Source organism: Chrysemys picta, chromosome 3 (assembly GCF_011386835.1).
Source record: "Chrysemys picta bellii isolate R12L10 chromosome 3, ASM1138683v2, whole genome shotgun sequence".
In the NCBI taxonomy this organism is placed as follows: Eukaryota; Metazoa; Chordata; order Testudines; family Emydidae; genus Chrysemys; species Chrysemys picta.
Window position 1 is genome coordinate 194,664,217 of NC_088793.1, and position 23,947 is coordinate 194,688,163.

General features: G+C 38.9%; 1 protein-coding gene across 29 annotated transcripts in view; it reads right to left on the reverse strand.

Moving 5' to 3' along the window:
• The window catches only part of EHBP1 (EH domain binding protein 1), a 326,704-nt gene that overhangs the window by 89,435 nt on the left and 213,322 nt on the right, over window positions 1-23,947 (reverse strand). For all 29 annotated transcript variants that reach the window (XM_065589733.1, XM_065589736.1, XM_065589735.1 and 26 more), the window contains 4 exons: window positions 11,234-11,412; window positions 10,549-10,597; window positions 3,027-3,941; window positions 548-691 (listed from right to left, as the gene is read on the reverse strand). In XM_065589733.1, coding sequence (XP_065445805.1) covers window positions 548-691; window positions 3,027-3,941; window positions 10,549-10,597; window positions 11,234-11,412 — 1,287 coding nt within the window. The remainder of the gene's footprint in view (window positions 1-547; window positions 692-3,026; window positions 3,942-10,548; window positions 10,598-11,233; window positions 11,413-23,947) is intronic.

Sequence of the window (23,947 nt, forward strand, 5' to 3'; positions counted from 1 at the left end):
CTTTGAAAAGATTTGCATAAAAATTAAGTTAGCTTTAATCTTCAGAGAGAATGGTCCCCTCCAGGTCACCACTGAGGTTACTGGTGGGGCAACGAGTCGCTGCAGCTGCCTCCACACTGAACCTAGTTTGCAGAGCTACACTTTCCAATGTCACCAACATAATTCATTCTTATGATAAAAGGACACCAGTAAAAACAGTGTAACACACTATGCTATAATTTAACAGGTAGTTTTGCTTTTAATCCCACTAGTGTCTTAATATTTAGAAACAATGGTGCCAATCCTATACCGTGCTCAGAGCGCTTCCAATGAAGTCTTCAACAGAGGGAGAGTCAGGTGCTAATAAGAGCTGATGGTACAAAGCACCTTGAAGGATTGGGAGATTTACTGTGGAAAAAATATTCCCTGTGGGCACCTGCCCCCCACAGAATTTACTTTTTGACCAAACAAAAATTAATTCGCTTACTAAGCCAATTAAAATATAAACATGTAAGATGAATTAAAATATTTTCTTATGTTAACTGCCATGACGGCGAACACTGCTTACATCGCTCAGCTGCTTAGCGTGGGCTGGGGTGATAGTACTGGTTATCTGTTTATTCCCTGCCTTTAAAGCTGCATCTCTTCTTGCTTGCTCAAGAAGAACTCTTGCTCGTTCTTTAAGTTCTTCTTGTCTTGACAACATTCGTTGCTTAAAAATAAAGAAGTAGAATTAATGGCAAAGAAATTCCACCATATTTAACACTGATAGAGTAGTTAATAGCCAGGAGCCTGCCTAAATAATAAAAGTCAGGATTCAGAGGATTACAGCTTCATGAGGTGACATAAAATTCTACAGCAATGGAAAATAAAGATGATAAAAATGTAAAATTAAAAAAATAACCCCACAGGCCTTTATGACGTAAACAGAGTTTCACTGATTTTCGATCAACATTTAATACCTTAAAATTAGAGCTGTCGGGAAAAAAAATGAACAGTCTAGATGGAAACTATTTTACATCTACTATGTATTTAACTATTTAAAATATGTATGTAAATGTAATTCTTCCTTGGCTTCTGACAGCTGGTATAATTCCGCTTCCGTCCCATAAAGGGGCCCATACGCAAGCTGCAAAAACAGCAAAAACATGTGCCTGGATTCTAGCTACAAACAGTCAGAAGAAAGTCTCTTATTTCCATTTGCACAACTGATTACCTCTCAGAGTAGAAATAACAGTACGAGGAGCTCTGTGTAGGCACAATGGATTGACTGGAACAGTTATAAGTGCATATGTGCATAACCCTGACTCTTTGACTCTGTCCAGTTATGTGACTCCTGAAATGAAGACCCTGGGGACATGGCCCTTCATATGTTTTTAGGCCCTGGAAAGAAGGCCTATATATGAGCTAGAGCTGGGGCCATCATGCTTTGGAGGATGTGTTCCTGCAACAGCCAGGTTTATGTGCTGTTTTTCTGGAAAAGACTGTGGCTGGTACAGCTGAGGTTTTAAGTTTGATTAACTGGTACAAATACTCAAAAGGATTAACTACCCTAGAAGGCCCCCATAAGCCATCCCTTCATCCTTCTTAGCGTATTTCCCCCTTGCACTGAAAATGTCAGTACAGAAGACACACAGCCTCTACCTGTCATGCTATTTTCTGTGGGCCAGATCACTCCCTCCCATTAAGAAATCAATTCATAGGGGAAGAGTTGCCAGAAAACTTCATGAGGTTCCACTGCTTTTGGGGTGGTGTTTGGGGCTCCTGCGGAGTTTACAGTAGAGTTGCAGTTGTGCCACTTCTCCCTTCTGCACAAGCAGGGAGAGAGCTGCACCTGGGTCTCAGAAGATGATCCTAGTCTAAATCATCTCCTTTAAAGAAAAGCTATTTACCTAACTAGTAAAAGAGAGTGAGCATGTAAAAAACCCACAGTGCAATATTCTATGTAAACTTAAGAAACATGCCTGTCTGTCCATCTAGCCAGCTCTTTTATGTCCACATCACTGTAGTAGTGTTCAATATAAGTACCAAATTTCTTAAATTAAAACGTATTCCGGTCACACTTGCTTGTGAAAGGAAAAAGGGGTCCTGAAAATGTAAAACACTGCTCCATCTGAACCAATGCACAATACGGCAGACTAGCCACACACATCTCTTTTCACAGCTAATGGAAACTAATCAAAAGAAAGCTAAAAACAAAGAAAGTTGTCCTCAGGAAAAAAATTATGGGCCTGATTTCTCTCTCTTGAATACGAGGTTGATAACATTTTAGAAATATTTGTATGACTGATTTGATTTAGTAGGATACAGGGAAAGACATAAAAATAATGTCAGCGTTTATGTAATGCTTTATGTCTTCAAAATACTGTACAAATATCAGTCAATTAATCCTCACAATAACCTTGGGAGATATGTATGTATTATCCCCATATTACAGATGTGAAAACAGACAGTGGTTAAATGACTTGCTCAAGGCTGCACAGAGCATCAGCAGCAGAACCAGAGTTAGAACTCACAAGTTCCTTGCTAACAGTTGTGGGTTCAGTTCACTAGGCCATGCTACTTCTCAGATAAGATTTAAAATATTCCTGGTATATTTTGAAGCATTCAAAAGTTTAGAAACTGTACACTGTTGCATATGAATCAATGAATGAATACCTTTTTTCATTTAATGCTTCAGCATGCAATATTCACAAAAAAGCTTGGGGGTTCCACAATCAATAGCAAAAATTCCTTTAGCTGGCTGAGAATACAATTTTATTTACTTTAATTGGAAAGGGAGAAAAGATTAACAGTAAGATAATTCCTATAAAAAGAGTTATGGATTTTTTTCATAGCTCTTTTCAACATCACATGCTCTTTCCAAGTATTCAGCTAGTAAGAATATCTGGTTTGTCAGACAATAAAAAAAACCAAAACTCCACCTAACCTGTCAAAGACACAATGAATTATAAAGGCGTTGCATAGAAATTAACTTGAACAGTAACCCCATTTTGTTTCAACTACACATTGTTTGTTTATGTATACATAAAGTTCAAATTTCTTACCTGTGCAGTTTTTGCAGTTTGATCTGCGTGATTTATAACCGTTCTGGTGTCAGTGTCAGAATCGGTCTCTATTGGCTTCAGAGAAGCATGTTTTTTCTTTGTAAGATCTGCATCCTTGTTATAAGAGTATCCAACTTTAGAAGTGGGAGATAAACTTGTTTTTTTGACAGGTGAGCCAGGATCTGATCTCCTGCTCTCTGTGGATCCTGTATGTCGCAGCTTTTCTTGCTCTGAGAAACTAATGGTACTGTCTGAACTCTGGTGTCTTTTCTTGTCAGCGTCTTCACAAACAACGGTTGGAGATTCATCCTTTTTTTGATCACTGACATGTGGCAAGTCACTCAAGTCCAAAGTGTCGACTTTCAGCAGTTTCTTCCTTCCCAGCAAAGGCTGTCCCTGTGCTGTATCTACACTGCCGCATTTCCTGGCCTCTTCAGATCCAGAAGTTCCTCCAGAGCTCTGCTGGGATTTTTGTGGATCAGTGTCACTTCTAGTCCTGCGAGAAGAAGGGGAAGCTGTGCTTGGGCTTAAATGGTCATCAGGTGTCTGATGCTCACTTTCTGATTCTCCAACACCACTGTCATTTACAAATACAGAGTCATCCTGCGAAACGAAGTCTGCCAAACCACTTTCAGGCTGGTGCAGTTCAGGCTCTCGGTTCAGATCATTAAGCTCTGCATAGAACTTTTCCTGATCAACAGAACTGTTTGTGTCCGTTTCATAGTTACCTACTTTATACGTGCTTTTACTACTGTTCTCTTCTATCTGAACCACATTTAGTTCTTGGCCACTGAAATGTGCCCTTATTTGATAGAGATAAGTCATAACGGTCAGTTTGTCAGGAATTGCTAACAAAACCATGTCAGAAGGTTCCAGCAATCGGGATATTCCTATACTGGCAAACCCATCATATGCCTTAAAAATAAACAAAGCAAGGATTACAATACAGTGATTTCATCACATAGCATAACAACTCAAAAATGGCAATTGAAAGTTTCATTTGAAAAAACAAAACAGTTAAAAATATCAGATATTGCAGGAAAGTCTGTGGGCCTGATTCACCATGTGATACTGTTGTTTTACTCTACGGGCTGCCACGGAGTAATATAGTTGTGAATTAGCTGTTTTGTATTTGCCACTGTATAAGCCAAGTTTTAATATATTGTCCATAAGTCTATTATTGCACAACCTGTCAATTTTCTTGACAGATTCTACACAGCAGAATCTCCACAGGAACCTAAATCAAGAGAATAAAAACATGGCATTGCTTTTTAATATATTGTCATGCTATAATAAAAACAACAGACATTACTCAGAATATAATAGACACATTCATGAACAAATGGATGTGTGTGAAAGTGGAACCTAAATTTTTTTTTTCAGTTTTCATTAACAAAATCTATTGACATCTTAAATGGTTCTCACTCAAGAAGCAGGAAACAAGCAAATTAAAAAAAAGTGTAAGAGTTGGAACAAAAAAAACTAAGGATGGGTTTTTAAGATAAGGAACAAAGATATAAAGAAACACTACACTAATCCATCTTGGGCTTTATCATTGGTGATCAACCTTCTCCCTTCTACTGGCCATGTAATTGCAGTGATTTGTGTTGATGAAAAAGTACAGCCAGATAACCAAAATGAACTACACCTTAGATTACCTGATACAAGGTACAAGTCATATTGTTTAAGCACAGAAATGTATTTCTAAAATATCTACTTGACACTTAACTTATATAAAGAGAATAGTGAATTTATTTCTCACTTCATTTCTGTTTGAAAGCACTACAGAGCTTGGATACTACAACATATGTGAAACCACACTGTATTATTTCTGCTAGCCCTTTAAATGACTATGGTTGGTGCATCAGGTTTTTCTAGTTTTGAAGAATTAAAGCTGTTTCTCAATTTACAATTAATTATTACTCTCCTGGACTAACCCTGGAAGACAATATTGTGTTTCCAGGAAGCCTTTAAAAAGGCATCCTGTTGGTTATTTTAGATTCACTTCGGTTAAAGCATTAAAAATTCCACTAGTTTTGCCTCTATTCCCCTCCCCCCTTAAATAAAAAGGGTCATTTTTCTAGCAGGTTCTAAAGTTCTAAAAATCATAACTAAAATATTCTGAATAAAAGGAACATGTTAAAAGCTGATTTAAAAAATAACAGCAGCTTTTTAACATGATGATATGTTGACACTTTATCTGCTGTTCCTAATGCTTTTTAGCTTATTGTATCCCGGATAGTTTGAGCTAGGTCCTAGAAGTTCTAAATTTGATTTTGTTGTTCTTGCTGAGGAGAAGTGCCTTTTAGAAATGTTAGCTGGGGGGTGGAGGTTGTTGGTGATTATAAAAAGAGAACTGTGTTTAGATGCAGAAAGAGCAATGTTTAAAAATATAGATGAAATAGAAAACCGACGCCTTCTCATTCCAGGTTGATCTAAGAGCCCAGGAAAGGGTCTGGTAGAGGACTGGAGGGAGATATTGGCGGGGGGAAGGAGAGAGAAGAATGTGGCTGGGAAGTAACATGGATTGGGTGTAGGGGAGTGGTTATTAAAGCCTGTCCGCCACTTGTTCAGGGAAAGCCCCTGGCGGGCCGGGACAGTTTGTTTACCTGCCGCGTCCGTAGGTTTGGCCGATTGCGGCTCCCACTGGCCGCGGTTCGCTGCTCCAGGCCAATGGGGACTGCGGGAAGGGCGGCCAGCACATCCCTTGGCCCGCGCCGCTTCCCGCAGCCCCCATTGGCCTGGAGCGGCGAACCGCGGCCAGTGGGAGCCGCAATTGGCCAAACCTGTAGACGCGGCAGGTAAACAAACCGGCGTGGCCGGCCAGGGGCTTTCCCTGAACAAGTGGTGGACCGGCTTTGAGAACCACTGGTGTAGGGGTTAGGAGAGCACATGGAGGGTTGGCACAGAGGCATAGTACCTGGTCTTGGAATGCAGCTCTGGAAGAGAAGGAGGAGAGAGAACATGGAAGGGGGCAGGACGCTGGTAGGGACAGGGAGAAAAGAAATTAAGACCTCAGGAGTACAGAGATGCAGGAATAGAGGGAACATGGAATAGGAATTTGGGTGGGTGGTTTAAGTTAAGTTCACAAAACTAAACCTCAGGAAGTATGTGAGTTTCGACTCTACAAAATGTATGTGTGGACTGTGTTTTAGAGCAGGTTGGGAAAGGTTCACACTTAATAATACTAAAGCAGAAAAATTTAACTTTGAACGGTGGCTTTAAAAAAACAACAACATATTCTTGATGTATCTAGGATTATTAAGGATTATCTGTTAAATTTTGCTCTTTTTAGTGAAGTTTCTGATTGCTGTTTGCCAGTGGTTCACACTCCCTTTCTTTCTCATTCTGGACAAAATGTGTACATTTGCTCATTTGTTTTTCCATAATTATTGACAATGGATTCATGTCTATAACTAATTTCAAATCACACAGTTTCCACAAGCAAACACGTTTACAACAAAGAATTCTATTCTGTAAAGGCCAAAATGCAGCTACAGGACATTACGTTGCATAATGTTTAAAACAATGAATGGATTATATAATATAATGCTACAATTTATACTAGAAAAGTTAGATTTCTAAGAGAGCTGATGCCCAGTGGAATGTAGTTACTACAAGTAGACATAATGTTGCCTTTTAAAAATGGAAAAACATTAGAGGGGGAAAAATCAGAGATCAGAGGGGAAAAACCGTTGAATATAAATATGTAGGATGTCATGTAGACTTTTGATTGCTGATAGTTCTATAAATAACAATTGCATGTTGTGGATATATTCACATACCAGTGTATTAAAATTTCTTTTTCTTCTTTTGTAGAAAATCCAGTAAAGTCTTGATTTTCAAGCAGATAGATTACAGTAAAAAATTATAGTGTATTGCATGCTATTCAAATTGTATAATGTTATTCTTCTGTTTAAGCAAGTAGGCATACATACATTTTATTAAATATGCACATAACTAAGGCCTGAATCCTGCAAACACTTATCTATGTGCTTTACTTCACAGATGCAGGTAGTCCCATTGAAGTCAACCGGACATCTCATCTGTTTAAAATTAAGCATATGCGTAAGTGTTCATAGGATCTTGTGCAAATATATGAATTTGGATTCCTGGCATAAAAATGTGGCTGTTACCATGAAGGCAGGAAGGAATTATCCTTTTTTTTTTTTTTTTTTGAGTTTTTGAGTTTTTGCATAATTTGGGGGATTTTCTTTGATATTTTAAACTGTTGCCTTCCTTAAGATGTCACTTATTTTGATAAGGCAGTAATAATTTGAGTACAAATTAACTTGAGAAATTTAATATTAGTTAATCAATATAATGTAATAAATATTGGTTTACTATTTTCAATCAAAATATAGTGTTTATGTATCTTTACATTGCATTTCTTTATTAATAACTGTCAATCAATCATGTTTATTACTTTCACTTACAGTTATTTCTCTTTATAATATAACCTTTTCACATTAATTATACTTAAAGTAAGTGATACATTAATGCTCAACAAAACTGGAAATTAGTCCACAAAAATCTTTGTTAGGAAATGAAATTAAAAGTGTGTCTCAATCTAACAGGAAACAATACATTACAATTTCCACAACATAAATTCTTCAACCTAATAAAACCCTCTGAAAAATATAACAATCGGGAAACTAACAGTTAAGTTGCAACCACTTCACTCAGGCCATACATTCCTACTTCACATACTCTCAACCCCGTGGAAGTTGCATCCAAACCTAGTTTAGTCCCCTTATCATTTGTGAAGTGAAGAATATGTTACTAGGCGATTGTAAAATGCCAATTCCTTATCAAGGGCTATATTTCCAATATAGTGTAACTTTAACATATAGTTTGTGTTTACTTATTAAAAACAAAACAAGACAGTACAAGTATTAGTTGGCCAACATTATAGGTAAAGGTCTACAAGTACTAAGGTAAATGTAAAACACCATGGACTAGATGGAACTATACCTTTCTATGCTAGTTGAGAAACTATTCTCATATAGTTTACATATTTCATAATCCCAAAGATAATCACATTTTCTCTTTTAGCAATAAAATCATCTTAATACTCAGTCAACATAGTGCATTAACTGAAATCTCATGGAGCTCTGAAATATATTAATGCACCCTGAACTAAATAATTTATTTTTTGGAGACAGAAAAATTATTCTACAGAAATTATAATATATGTTCTGCACATTAGGCAACATTTGATACACTTGCAACCTTAACTATTTCTTAATTAAGTTTTTTTTTATTTATTGATATATCCTGACAAGTTGATTGATGGACACCAATTGCAATCCCTCAACACAAGCACCACAGGCAGTATTCTAAACATTTCCCAATTATGTAACACACTGACATATTGGTCAAGATCAGATGTCACAGGTAAATACCTTTTTTACTCAGTACTGCTTACTGATTAAGAAAATAATTAGCTTGGTTTATATAGGAACTCTGATGTTGTGCTTTTTGTAACACTACATTTCAATATATAATTATACACAGCAATTACACTAAAATAGTTACCTCTTCAAGAGAAAACAAACCAACCATAAACAAGGTCAAACACTTCTAAAAAGAATATTCCTCTAGGTTAACCTTTACATCTATGGTCAGTAACCTTTTCCCTTTTTCCCTGCCAATTTACAGCATGGGAGAGGGAAAAAAGAGATGCTTCAGACAAGAAAATTGTCTTATTAATTCATAGATGTTATTTTAATTGGTTAGGAGGAGTCATTGTCAAATGTGTTACACATCTGCATGGAATTTATACACAGCCATTGTTCCCAGAGCTGCATTCATTCCAATGAAGGGCACACAGGGTTATCAGGCAGAACTGTGTGAGACCAGGAAATAAATCTGCAGGAAGCAACTGAGATACTCAATGTAGCTGTCAGGCAAAGAGTTGCAAAGTGATGAAAGAAAAAAACTGCACAACAACAACAACAATTATTTCTTTAGCAATGGGAATTATATACTATTAGGGAGATTGGCTAAAAGGTTTTCATTATAGCTCATCATTTGCCATCACAGTTGTATAAATAAAATGATGATATAATTGATTTCACATTAACAGAGCATTTTTAAAATAGAACATCTATTCAATCTACGTTTTATAATACTACTTGACTAGCCCTTACAATCACGGGAGCTTGAAGTTTAAAATCACATGGTCATAGAAAGCTCTGTGATGTCACAGATAATCCTCTTAGGTCATCACAAGACCCCACATATTATTATGAAAAAGATGTCAAAGCATGCACTGTCCCTGTCCAAAATCACAAGGGTAGATGGCAACAGATCAGAAATGCCTCATAATTTATTACACTTTAGCATTATTTTAATGATTACCTGCTTTTTGGGCAATGCGATAGTATTCAGAATGCATAAAAATATCACTGCCATTTGCAATTTTAACCAAGCACTTCTACAGAATGCAAATGTATATGCAGTCCAACATTCTTCAAAGAGATTTCCAGTGCAAAAGAGTCATATACTATAGTTTAGTAAAAAGATATTTTATTTTGCTATACATTTGACTTTTTCACATTTCTTATAGTGAATATTTTTTTAAAAGAGTTTAAAAATATAAGATCATAGTATCCAGAAGACAAGCTAAGAATAAAGCAATTTTGCACTGATTTTCAGTTATAATTTTATTATAAGTGAATCAAGTGGAAAATGAGCATTTTAAAATGTATCCCTCTCAGGCCAAGCTCATGCACCTGATGAAAATTAAAGTGTGTAACTAGTCTAAGACACTAGCAGCAATAGAATGTTTTCTTGTAACTCCTAAACTGAGTTATGCTTAGAACTTAGATCACTGAAGTTGTTTCAGAACATCCCTTTATAATCTTTATATCAAAAAGGCATTAGATTACCTAATGTAAAAGTGGATTAAAATCCTTGGCCCAGTACACTACCAAATAATATTTCATTAATATTTTAGTCTTTTTTTAAAAAAAGTCATGTTTGAGAATATTTTTTCCCTTAAACATGATGTGTAATATAAAAAAATACAGCACACGGTACCGCCTAGTTTTATTGACAATGCTGGATAAAAGTGTGGGGGGACTTTTATTTTTAAAAATATAAAAACTAGTAAAACAGCACTGATTATGACCAACTCAATGATCTCTTTTAAGGTAATGGACAAGTCTGGAAGCAAATAATTCTAGAACAATAATATTTTCTATTTCTTTTTGAATTAAACGGCTGATTAGAAAAATAGAAATGATCACAAAAACTCTCTCTCCTCTCTCTCTGTTTACATTAATGTAGGCCATACAAATATTAAACTCTAATGCCAGCCTGGCACTTGTTGTGAATGTTAAAGACTATGACAAACTAGAGTCAATAATGCATCCGATTTGAACCACAGGAGGCTGAATACCTTCTGTGAGCTGCAGTTATGACCTTACAAAACAACCTCTCTTTCCCAAAATTAATAAAAACCTGCAGTGAAGGCAAAATTGAAGCTATGTGGGTTTTTTTTCCAGGCAGTTCTTACCTTTTTGTTGTTCTCTTTAATATCTTGAGGATTCAGGGACTTGTAGTCACTGAGGGGGAAAATGGCACAGTGGGTATGTACAGTATTTGATAAAAGCAGCAGTTTTAAAACAAACTGAATCTAAAAATTTGACATACAATAATATCCTACAGTAACTAGCAATTTCACAGCAATTCAATCAACAAAACTAATAGCGTGGAAAATTAAATAAATAAATAAATAAATAAATAAACCCCAGCGATTTCATGTTTCATTGCCTGAAGCCTTCCATCTAAAAGAGAAGTTAAGGCAGGGACTAGAGGCCGGCCTTGACAACCAAATTTACCATGAGGTAATCCGTCGTCGTCAATGTACAAAGAGCTACAGGCTTATTTGTCTCATCTCATTTCAACACTAACACAATTTTCATAATCATCCTGAAGTCAGTTTTTTATATAAGATTAAGAAGAAGAAAAACGTATCATATGAAGGAGAGAAAGGATTGTTTTTGGCGGAGAACAAGGGAGGTCATAAAGTTTGGCCATTTGTAAATGACTTTTCCAACAAAGAATGGTGCCCTATAGAAGGAAATTATGAAATTGACAAACATTTCAAGACCTAATAGTGAACAGTTTTACTCTTCTGTACATTTAATTGTCGCACATATATAAAATTTAAGTGTGATGGTATAAACGTTATGACTTACATTAAATCTGGCCTAAAGTGGTGTAATATTGCACAGAAAGATAAACCATTTCTCCATGATGTAGTAAAATTGGTGATTTTCACTCCCCTATAGTTTTTTGTAACTTCTTTGCACCATACAAGCAGTGACTGACTAGCATTTGGCTTTCTCCCCAAAACAGGACTTGGTACTGGGCTTGGCTGGAAAAAAAGAAAAGAGAAAAACATAAAAGAATTTAATGGAAGATGAGAATTAACATTAATTGACCTAACTAGATGATCTGCATCCTTTGATGTCAGTTTAGGTCCTTCAAAGCTGTCAGTTTATAATGACTGTAACTTACAAAAGACACAAATCGTCAGTTATTATCTTCAGTCTTAGCCCTTGGCACTTGCCTCTAAAGGATGTAGATATACAAAATTCTAAACTTATATATGAAATCAGGCCAAGAATTGTACCAATGGAAACACCATGTTCAAGTGCTTAAATACTTAAGGCATACTATTGCACAGTCTGTGTTATGTTATGCACCCTTAAAAAGATTTTCCAAAATGCAGTCATGTAAAAGCATCCCCACAAGCCCTTTCACTTTTAATGAAGACAACATTCTGACTGGATCAAAAGCAAAGCATATCAGGGTCAAAGTTTAGCACAATTTGTGATCTACTATTGCAGCACAAAGATCAAAGTCTCCGTGTGTGACATACACTTAATACATTAATCTTGTATACATTCAAGTGTAAAGTTTGCAGCTGTATGTCTCATGTTCAAATATTTTGTTATATAAAATGTAATGACAGGAAGATATTGTAGTGTCATTTATGAAATATCACAGCAAAATGACTTTATTACAGCAATTTTCATTTGTTCTCCTATTTCCCTCTGTTTATTTGGAAAAAAGATTCAGAACACAAATGCTGAAGCTGGATTAGCTCTGATTTAAGACAAACAATATTAACTAATAATATTTCTTTTCCAGAGAAATAGTTACAAGGAAACAACATCTGGGATTCAATAGAGAATTTTATTTCAAGTATTTTGATCTTATCAAAATGTCCTTAAGTTTCTTGAATTTAAAAAAGTAATTACTAATTCTAGTTGATGTTTTCAAGAAAAATACATTTCCCCATCAAAAAGACTTCTCAGTTTAAAATGTTCTTGCGTATAATGAAAGGAGTTAAATGAAGTTAACAGGCATAAACCCAAAACTCCAGGACACTACTGAGAAAAACGGTTGAGCACATTTTAAAAAAATATATTGTGTAATTAAAAAATTATACATATACCAAACATGCCATTTGCTCAGCTTAAGGCTCTGGGTCCTCCAAATTAAAGTAAAAAGGGAGCAAGTCATTCACTGTATCACAGCCACTTAAGTTTAACAAGTAAATCCCCTGTCTGTGCTGCCTGTTTGTGAAAGACCAATGATGCCCCCACTTGACTAAAGCATGTCAGTGCTAAACAATTCAAACTGTCAACCTCACGCAATCTGATTTATGTTTTTACTAATTGTGGGGAAGGTAACATACAGTACCTGTAATAGAAATACCATGCAGGTAATTTATCATTTTTATTACTTGTTAGACTAATACATTGTTATATAAACAAACCCACCGCAGCATCGTATTATTTATATTATTATAGCGCACTATAGTTGCACTGCTAATTCAGAGTGCACAAAATCTATATTTTACTTCAATTTTGTTTTAATATTCAAATGTCTGCATAGAATTATTCACAAAGGGTTTTTCAATTAAGCTAACGGTTTAAATCAGGGTGAACTAACTGGAGCTCTTCCATCAAACATTCTCTAGGTTAAATGCATTAACATCTCAACAAAGGCTTACAAAATGAGAGAGAAAAAGAGGTAATATCTGACATAATTTCTTAAACTTTGTAAATATCAACACCATGGGCCAGATTCTGATCTGACGGATATCACTGTCTAGAGTCTTCAGTGGAATTACTCCAGGGTCACTCTGATGTAACTGAGATCAGATTCTGGGTTTAGGTCTCTCTCAAATATAGATTATAATTTATCACTTTGTTTTCTTCATCATAGAGTTCCAAGTTTTTGGCATTTGAGTATGAAAAAACGTGTTTGAGGTCTAAATAGTTATACACCTAAGTAATGGGGATGATAAAATTATGGTAATAACACTGTTATAATGATACACTGTATTTTAGCATTTTAAACTCAGAAATACCTCTACCAAACCATACAATATTGACTTGCAGACAAGATATTAGAAACTATTTATTATTGGATTGAACTATAAGGCCTTAATATTACATAGGTAAATTTCACAGACCTGATGACACTAATACGATTTTAACATGGATAGTGATAGACAGCATTCAGCACTGTATACTTATTGCTAAAACTCTCCACACTATAAAATGTTAAATATTCCAGTCAACATCTAGAATCTTTTTGGTCAAATGACCTTAAGCAACACTGCCTTTTAAGTGCCTTAATTACAGATATTTAACATACATTGAATAATTAACTCATTTGATAACTATGTTGTATTAAAATAGTTAGAGATGACTACGCCTTTAAATCATATTCCTATGGTCAAATCTAACATTTCAGCATATTCTTTACAAATTAATGTACTGTTATCGGATTTAAAATTTGAAATGATAAGTTGCTAGGAAAACTTTCATTAAATTGGAATCACTTGGGGTGGGAGGATTTTGAACTTAAATTTATGTTCTCGTTTCTAAAATGATTTCCCACCCCAGAATGCATAAGACACTAGCATTGTATGCTGTAATCACAGAGATTATTAGATGGAAACAAGATGAAGAAGAAATTCTATGCCATTCTTTTCTCTTATCCAGATTTAGCACCTTAAAATATTTTGGAGGAGGGTGAAGTGAATCCTGTGATGTATATATGTCTCTCTCACACAACTCTCATCAGAGCTTTCGGTACTTAGTCGGTGATAAAGGCATTGAAATCAGTACATATTGGGGAAAATATAAACAGTAACAGAGTGATGAGCATACACTATGAAATTACCTGGGAGGGGGGGCAAGCTCATTTTAATTGTTTAAAACTCTGTCATGAAAAACATTTCCTTTAAATAAATAAATGCAATATCAGTAACAGTGGCACATCTCTGGCATGCACATTGTTCTACAAGATTAACGGGAACATTACTGGTGGAGAAAACGAATACCTAATGAGCTGTTTCTTGTTTAACGATACACTCCAACAAGCACTCACACACAATCAGTTCAAGTTCAAAACTCAAGCTCACTGTGCTTATTTTGGAAATACCTGTAAAAAAGCACACACAGCCAAAACAGGTTGCTAGATTTGGTCATTCATCTGCTTGTTGAATTTAGTAAATATTTTGAGCTACAGCAGCAAAATGTTCAAATGTTGCTTTCTCTGACAGAGGACTGAGCAACAGTTTAATATTAGGTGGTGTCTTAACATTCCAAGGTATCAGAATAATCATTTTGGCCCAGAACCACAAAGGGACTTGGGCATTGCAGCGCTGAGCATCACAATGGCCAAGGTTTAGGCACCTTGAAAATCACCAGAATCCACAAACCCTTTGTTAGGTATCTAGGATCCCACTACAATGCATGGAGAGGAAACACGCTTGAGAATGGGACACAAAAAAGCCAGCACGTGAGGCAGGGAACGGCCTAAGATAGCCAACTGGAGATGCTGACAAGAGGTATGTGTCTCAAGCCCCGCCCCCTCCTGGAGCTAGGTGCTTAAGTAAGGGCGTAAGTACATTAGGGGAGGGGGATCGATCTAAGATACGCAACTTCAGCTACACTATTCACGTAGCTGAAGTCGAAGTATCTTAGTTCGACTTACCTGGCCGTTCTCTCGGCGGCAAGTCGACCGCCGCAGCTCCCCCGTCGACTCCGCTAACTCCTCCTGCCGAGGTGGAGTATGGGCGTCAATTCAGGGATCAATTTATCACGTCTAGATGAGACATGATAAATCGATCCCCGATAGATCCATTATTACCCGCCGATCCGGCGGGTAGTGTAGATGTGGCCTAAGTCCAGGCTGTTCTGTTTGCTATCCACAGCTGGGAACCGCTCTCTGGGAGGTTCCTTAGGCGCTTAATTCATTTCTGGTAAGAACGGTGGTGGCACACATCTAACTCCACACAAAACAGCTAGTGGAAGGAGGTGGAGGCAGCCCAGTAATTTGGGTACTTATGCAGAATGTAGGAGACCCTGGTTCAATTCCCCACCTCTGCCTGGTGACAAGAAGAGATTTGAGTGTGGGTTTCCCACCTCTCAGGTGAGTGCCCTAACCCGCTGGACTCTTTCTCTGGCCCAATTACTATTTAATAAAAAGTCGAACAGCTTCAACACAAGTGTTTGAGCGAGACCCACATGAGAATATTCCATAGTTCAGTGGTTAGGGGTGTATCCAAACCAATGGGCTGAAGGCTGCAAAGGAAGCCTCTACCCCTTCCCCCAATTTTGTGTGAAGTGAAGTGTGCTCATAGAACACCAGCTACCAGGCCCTGTAGGCAAGGCAGGCTGGGGAACACCCATTTCCACCTGGTTTGAGGATCATGCTGGGTCTTAGGCACGAGACAGGAATCTGAGCACCTGCCTGAGGCAGCAATATGCATTCCCCCAGAGGTAGAAACTTAACTACCTAAGGAATTTTTACAGCAAAAATGTAGTTGCCAAGTGAGTTTAGGTACCTACAGAGTAAGGCAGCAGCCAACTGTGGGTACTGTGGATTGCAGTGGCGCTTAAATCTGAGACTTAGGCACCTAACTCTGGTATTTAGATGCCTAAGACCCTTTGTAGATGTTGCCCTTTGCTCTAAGGAATGTCATAGGGTGAGCTGGCCCTTTAAGGGGGGTTGGGACTTAGCCACACCTGTGCCAGGCTTAGCCTGCCTTCCCAGGTGAAGGGAGTAAATCTGGGGATGGAAGGACGTGACTCAGAACCAGGCCTACTGGGAGATATAAAGGACAGCCTGGTGACAGTGAGGAAGACTCCAGTGAGAGCAGAGCTGGAAGTGAGTGTGCTATTAAAGAATGGGAAGAACAGCCAGAAAGGGCCAATGAGGAGCCCTACGCTGAGTAACTCTCCAGAGCTCTTATGCAGAAGGCCTGGGAAAGGAGCCTGCAGGGAGCTTCTGTAATCAGAGTGGTGGCCAGGAAACTTGAAGGATTTTACACTAGATTGCTCTGACAGTCAGCTCTCCCCACTTGGAAATTTTCCTGGTGCAGGGATTCCCCAGGATACATATGACTCGTGTAACAGCCTCTATGCTCCTGTCATGGGGCTGTACCTAGTGTGCACAGAGCTCTGACTGTTCTTGGCTGCTGGAATTGTTGCAGCCAGGGCCTTGGAGCTGTGCTCCGCTCCAGCTCCAGGCAAAAACCTGCAGCTCCACTGCTCTGGAGCTGCTCCGTGCTCCGGCTCTGTGCTCTGCTCCAAAGCCCTGGTTGCAGCCCTCGCATGTGTTAGAGGTCTCAAGGGGTACTCTAGCTAACTCCAGGGGCTGAACCAGTTCATAGCAACCCCAGAATCCAAGAGCTACAAAGATGGAATAAAACCGCTTTGCATTCTCCACACTCCAGAACCCAGGCTGCCTGGGCACCTCTCAGCCTGGGCTGAGAATCTGGGCCACAATTCAGGCCCTTTTCTTCACTACAGTGGTAAGTCACCCAAGGAGTGGCCCAAGCAATTTTGCTGACCAGGGTGGAAAATGTCCCCCCACCCCTAAACAGTCAGGGAGGTGGGGGGAGCGGCACAGCAGTTTGGCATCCCCTGGAAGTTGGCATCCAGGGTGACTGCCCTGTTCACCCACACCTAGAACCATCCCTGAAGTCACCAAAATATTACTGTTCGCAAACAAAACACAAAGGCTCTCCTCCCCCTTTTTTGATCAAAGGGTTGTTCAGCTATTAGAGATTCTTACCGTACACAATCTGATATTTATTGTTACCATTTTCTAAAAACAATTTTTTGGGGTTCTTGCTATGTGACAATCCTAATAAAATCTGTCAACTTACACTTCATACAGCAGTAGTCAAAGAGGCCCAGCACACTCATGAACAAATCATGGTCAAATATTTTACAAAGTATCTGGTAATATCTCTGCTCTCATTTAACTTTCCGTACTCGGGACGGGGAGAAACATGTCCGATCTCCTGCCCTTAAACAGATTATAGGGATTTACACAACTCAGCTGCTTCATAAGACTACTTTTACTTCCCACATGCGATTAATAGTAAATATAAAAGTAACTTCCAGATTTCTCCAGCATCAGACATTTAAACCTTACACCTCACGCTCCCTGTTCTTCTGACTGTTATGTGCCTACAGCTATTATGGATATGAAACAAAATATATACTTTATCTTAAAAGGCTTAGTCATAAGCTTTTAATTGTTTTTCAAAAGAAGTGGTATTAAATAGATTTAATTTTATCACAACCAAACTATACAATGTTCAATCATAACCTTAATATTCAGACATCTGCCCAATTTAACATGAGGCTGTGATGTTTGAAGCTGGAGAGATTTGGAAGGTGAGCAGGGGGATGGAATCCTTAGGCCATGCCTAATGTTGGCTGTCAGTCACGTAAGTGAAATAATTTTCATTCTTATGGATTTTCAGTTGCCAACTAAATGTTTTTGGGGTCAGGAGGTTGGAGAGTGCTTTTTCAAAGCAAGCCTGGGAAAATACAGTGAAAGCAGAAATAGTACGGTATATGCTAAGACTCTGGGATAGGATATAAACAACTCTTTGTATATAGCATGAACAGCACAGCCTCTCAGTCGAGGGGGGGGGGGGAAAGGAATCATGTATGGCTGAGGATTCTACTCTCTTCCTCCATGGTCTTCAAAATGATATTGATCTGCAGGAGGGGCAGAAGGCATTGGTTTACAGTACTGTACAGATTAGTGACATACAGGGAAAATGGGATAGATGGTTAAGAAGGAATTTATTGCAAGGTATATCCCACCCTAATTTGGCCCCGATAAGTTGTTGTTGGGTTGTGTGTGCTTCCAGTGAGCTTTCACTCTTGTTGGGATCTAGAGACGATGTACTTCTTCAAGACATAATGTGCGTGCTGCTCAGAGTTTAAACTATATGCTTTACACCCACAAGACAATCCTCGATGATGACACATGACATCAAGTAGAGCATATGACAAAACTAAGCAACTGTTGTAACCTTCATTATCCAAGCCCCTTATTGGTCATTACTCTCTTTTGCTGACTCACATCTAAATATTCTGTACTGGGAGCGCTATACGGATGGGTGCTGTGCAAATAACAGTAATCTCAGGGCACAGGTGCTGGGAATCTTAAACATACTAGCATCTGAAGGTTAAGACTTCTCAGTTTACAGTGGAAAGGGGGTGGTGCCACACATGCATGAAGGCCTGACATACTGGGTTGAGGTGTTGTTAGAACACCATTAGCCAGTCCCGGAGTGGGTCTCGCCAGCATCCCCTCATTGGCTGATCAGTGCACGTGGGTCCAGGTAAAGTTTGACAAGGCTTCATGCTTAGATTAGGAGTGGTTAATTTGGTTCAATACGTCGTTAATAAAACCAGAGTCCAATCTGATCTGGATGCATCCATCTTTATTTTTAGCCAGGCACATGGAAATTTTGCTTTGTCAGATGCATCACATGCATCCTCCCACTACACCTTTTAAAATAGCTGTCTCTTTAAAAAGTTTCGACATGTGGCACTTACAGAGGTGGGGCCTGGGAGGGATTACATTTTCCTGCATAAGGTGCAATTTGGCTTCAGAGGTTGGAATTGTAGAAGGGCTAAAGGCCAGGACACTGATTCTGTGTATTAAAACACAAAGAGCTTCATATTTTACAGATGAAGGACCAAACTCACTAGGTCTGGTACAGGGAAATGGAACTTAAACACTGCACCCAGCAGGATTTGATCCAAGAGAGGGCAAGTACTGTTACTGTTGTTGCCTCCCTTCATGGTATTTGACTGAGGATAGCTTTACTTTAGGGCTGGAGCTGCTGTTGGAAGACACGGCTAAGGAAATGCTTTGAATTAGGACAGGGGTCGGCAACCTTTCAGAAGTGATGTGCCGAGTCTTCATTTATTCACTCTAATTTAAGGTTTCGCGTGCCAGTAATACATTTTAATGTTTTTAGAAGGTCTCTTTCTATAAGTCTATAATACATAAAACTATTGTTGTATGTAAAGTAAGTAAGGTTTTTAAAATGTTTAAGAAGCTTCATTTAAAATTAAATTAAAATGCAGAGCCCCCCGGACCGTGGCAGTGTGAGTGCCACTGAAAATCAGCTCGTGTGCCGCCTTTGGCACGCGTGCCATAGGTTGCCTACCCCTGAATTAGGGAATCCCATTCCATCCAGCCAGCATTTCCCACCTTCCTACTGATGCTGTAGACACTTTGCTCTACTTCGACCCCTGCCCCTAGCAGCTCGCTGCTAGGGTTTATGCAGGCCCACTCAGGTGTAGATCTCAGTGAATAGAGACCTTTGTTTTCCCTCTCCTCCAGCTGCAATATTTCTTCCTTTACAACTATCTCCATATACCTGTTCATCTTAGTTTCCCTCATTCAACTGAGAGGTAAGAATTTTGTGTTTGCTTTGCTTATTATCATTATGCTTAATTAGCACCACTCAACCCATCTGAAGCTTTAGACAAACTATAACTAGGAATCCTAGTACAATGGGATCCTGGTCCATGACTGACACTCCTAAGTGCTACGATAATACAAACAATAATCATAATGAAGTGACTGACTGGCTACTGGACAGAAGGGATTTTTTTTCCCCATTATAACAATGACATCTAAGATCCACGTACCAGCTTCAACCTGCCATTGCCGAGCCTTTTGTAAAGCCTCATGTTATGGCACCTACAAGCTGGAACATTCCTGACATCTCTCTGTGGGAACTTTTGCAGCCATTGCACCCCCAGCTTGACAGACTTGAATGATGATTTTAGAAGACGAATGTGGATGAGCAAGTCAGGGAATCTAAGCACAAACTGGAGAAGCTACAGGCAGGAGCAACATGCTAGAAAATGGCAGGTTTTGTTTTGCTAAAAAAAAGTGCACCTGGACATGAATGTAACTTGAGTGTTTTGGTCAACTTTCCCAGCCATCTGGGGTCTGCCCTACATTATAGACTTGCCCCTCTGAAGCAGGGCCACCTGAGTACCAAACAATCCCTACAGTGAATACACTAAGAGGTTTTTCTGACCTCAAAAAAGGTCAGAAGATTCTTTATAATGGAAAGAGGTGCCAGATTTCCATTTTTATACCACTTCCTCTCAGGAATGCTTCCCTTGCTTTCTTCTAAGTTTTGGGCAGGGGGGTTGATGTAACTTCCTGGGGTGGTTTTTTTTTTTAAGTAAAAATATGCGCAACTATCATAACCTATCCTTCCCCACTGCATGACCAGACTTTGAATCCTAAACGTTTTCATTACTGAAGGACAAATGACTATCAGGACTGAACTACAGGAATAACTGTATTAGCTGAGAGCAGGAGAAGGTTATGTCCATAAACCACTAGAGGTGGTTGCTTAAAAGACTCAAACAGTGGGTTATCCACACACAAGTAGAACTACTTTACAGACAGTATAGCAAAGGATAAAGACATGGCAAGCTCCTTCTAAGAGGTAGTGTGGCTAAGTGAATAGAATCTGGCTCTACCACCTTAGACAGACAGGTTCTATGAACCTAGCTTGTGTAACCTCTTGCAGCTGTGAATCATTGCTTAAAAATAAGGCTGGAAAGTATATACAATTATTAACCAGTCAGTAGAAGTGAGTTTAAACTCATGCTTCTTCTGGTTCCTAGTTATTTATAATTTGTAATATGGCAGCACCTATAGGGACTGTCAAGGATTGTCCTGCTCTCAGCAGATGGGAGAGCTCCTGCCCCATATGGTGCCTCCAAAGGGGAAAAATGGGCTCCTGTAGCCATACCCTGAGAATTGGGGATGAGGAAAAGCGTGGCCCGGCCCAACCCACCACTACAACTGCTCCAGCAGGTTCCCCAGTGCATTCTATGCTGCTGCTGCAGAAATCACTGCATGTGCAGAGCTTTTGGCCTTCTGCCAGGGTGAGAATGTTCACGGTTTCTGACATGTTACCAAAATTAAGCAACACAAGCCACAGATCTAGATGGGAATTGGCAATTTTCAAAGATTTATAATTCCATTAAATCCAAACTAAACTAGCAAAATACACCTCTCTGGCCCCACGGCTACTACTGACACCTTTCAAAGGCCTGCTGCAAACAATGGAAGTGTCAGAACTCCTCATAAAAGGTCAGAAGATTCTTTATAATGGAAAGTGTTAAGCAAACTTAAAAGTGGTCACTGCCAGCAACTCCTACAAGTAGTGACTTCTCATGGCACTAACTGAAGCTCCTAAGAAGCTTCTACTTTTCTGTTTCAGAGTAGCAGCCGTGTTAGTCTGTATCCGCAAAAAGAATAGGAGTCTCTAAGGTGCCACAAGTATTAACAAATTTATTTGAGCATAAGCTTTCGTGGGCTACATCCCATTTCTTCGGATGCATCGGAAGTACTCCTGTTCTTTTTACTTTTCTGTTAAAACTCATCCCACATCAGTTCCAACAGGCATTTGTTTTTCATTTTGTCAGATAGTCCTAACACGCTGTATCACGTACATTCCATTGTTCTGGAGAGTTCTGATATTATTCCTTTTTTCGACCATGCTCTTTCATTCATGTTAATTCACATCATAGACATTACTTTCCTAGATTAATTATTTAAGTTTACAGCTATTTTAGTCTTTGAAAAACTTTGCTTTGAAATATGCTGGAATCCAACTCAGATCCTGGATTTGCATAGGCATAACACCACCAAGTTGAATAATCTTCATGCTGAGGGGCAAAAAAGGGATATCTTTAGGGCTGGCCCTAGTTATCTAGGCAACAGATCCAATCCCTTAATGTAAGGTCATAAAATGGGAATGGTTTCCACAATCTTGCAGAAGGTGCAATAATCCTTGTGACCTCAGACAAAATATTGTTGTCCTAGAAAGTGTGTGTTAGGATGGATATATATGAATGCGAGTTTAACTGAACTGGGCTGGTTTTAGACTTGCAAACCAGATATTCACTTACTTATCTGAAACTAGTGTATCAGCAGCACATTCCACGTGAACAATATATTCCACAACAATGCTGTGATGAACAATTCATATGAACTACCTCAGATATATTGCTGAAGTTGATTGGTCTACATAGGACTTTTTATAAAGTGTTTTTATTAACACCAGGATCTAAATGTAAAATACACGTGGGGACACTGGGTACATCTGTGATGTTCCCAGGAAGCCTTTGGCCAAGGTCCCTTGAGGCTGGATGAGCTGGGTTTGGTACAGAACTAGGGTGACGGGAGTAAAGGTCGTTTTCAGCAACTTTTAAATTCTCCCAATTCTGGAGTCAGCCTGGTCCCCAGAGTAAGTTACAGAAGCATGAGGGCTGCTGTGAGAATTCAGAGATGATAAGGGTCTTCTAGACACACCTCCTTACCCTACCCATGTCTTCTATACTGTGGGCCTGCAGGAGCTAGGGATGTAAGAACAGCTATGGAAAATCTATGCTACTAGGATAGCCTTAGGTAGAGGGAACCCTCAGACAGTCATTTATGCCAGCTTCCTGGATGCTTTGTGCCACTGGCAGGGAGAAGTGGATCCATAAACTATATATGTTATTCTTATAACATCATGCAACAGGATATGAGAAATGGAAGGAAATATACTGATCTATTTTATTTCTTTAACATACATGCTGATTACGTGAGAGAAGCCTCTAGTTTCAGGCAAAGATATTCTCTCACACATATTGCTTAATATAGGTCACTAAGCAGGTCTATGCTAGGCAAAATATTACGTAAGTAGAGATGCATACATTGGCATTGTTACAAGTTAAACAAAGACCATATTTGCCAGTAGCACTGCTTTGGAAAACTTGTCCAGTGGAGATTAGGGTGTAAATTGTGTGGTCCTTCAAAGCACAGAGATATGTCTGTCTGTCTGAGGGAAACTCTACGCTACAGTGCTACATCAACACAGCTGGGCCACTTTAGCACATCTGGTGATGGGAGAGAGCTCTCCCGTCAGCATAATTACTCCACCTCAGCGAGAAGTGTAAGCGATGTCATCAGCAGAGTGTCTCCCGCGGACATAGTGCCAGTGTGGACAGAGAAATCTGCATCGCTCGGGGAGGAAGGGGGGCTTTTTCACACCCCTCTGCGACGTAAGTTAGATCGACTTAACTAGTAGCGTAGACCTGCCCTCAGGTATTATACTACCTCCATTACCATAGTATTGGAACACCTCACAATCTTTAATGTATTGATCAAGGTAAGTGAAGTAGGGAAGTACTCTTATCCCCATTTTACAGATGTGGAACTAACGTACAAAAGGCCAGATTTTCAAAGGCAATTTAGGGAAGATAGGTGCCTATTGGGATTTTCAAAAGTGCCTCGCTGCCTGCCATCCATTGATTTCAATAGATTATAACAATGAACAGGGATCATGCGTTTCCTGAGACATGATATTTTTGAAACTTGGAAATGTATGTGCATTTTGTTTTATTTTTACCCTTTTGCTTGAACAAATCTTTACATCACATCTTCTGAATGCTCCTTGGTATTTTAACCCACTGCCTAATAATATAATTTTAAAGAAGCTCAGAAGAGTTGGATGTAAAACCTTACACTGAACTTCAGAACCC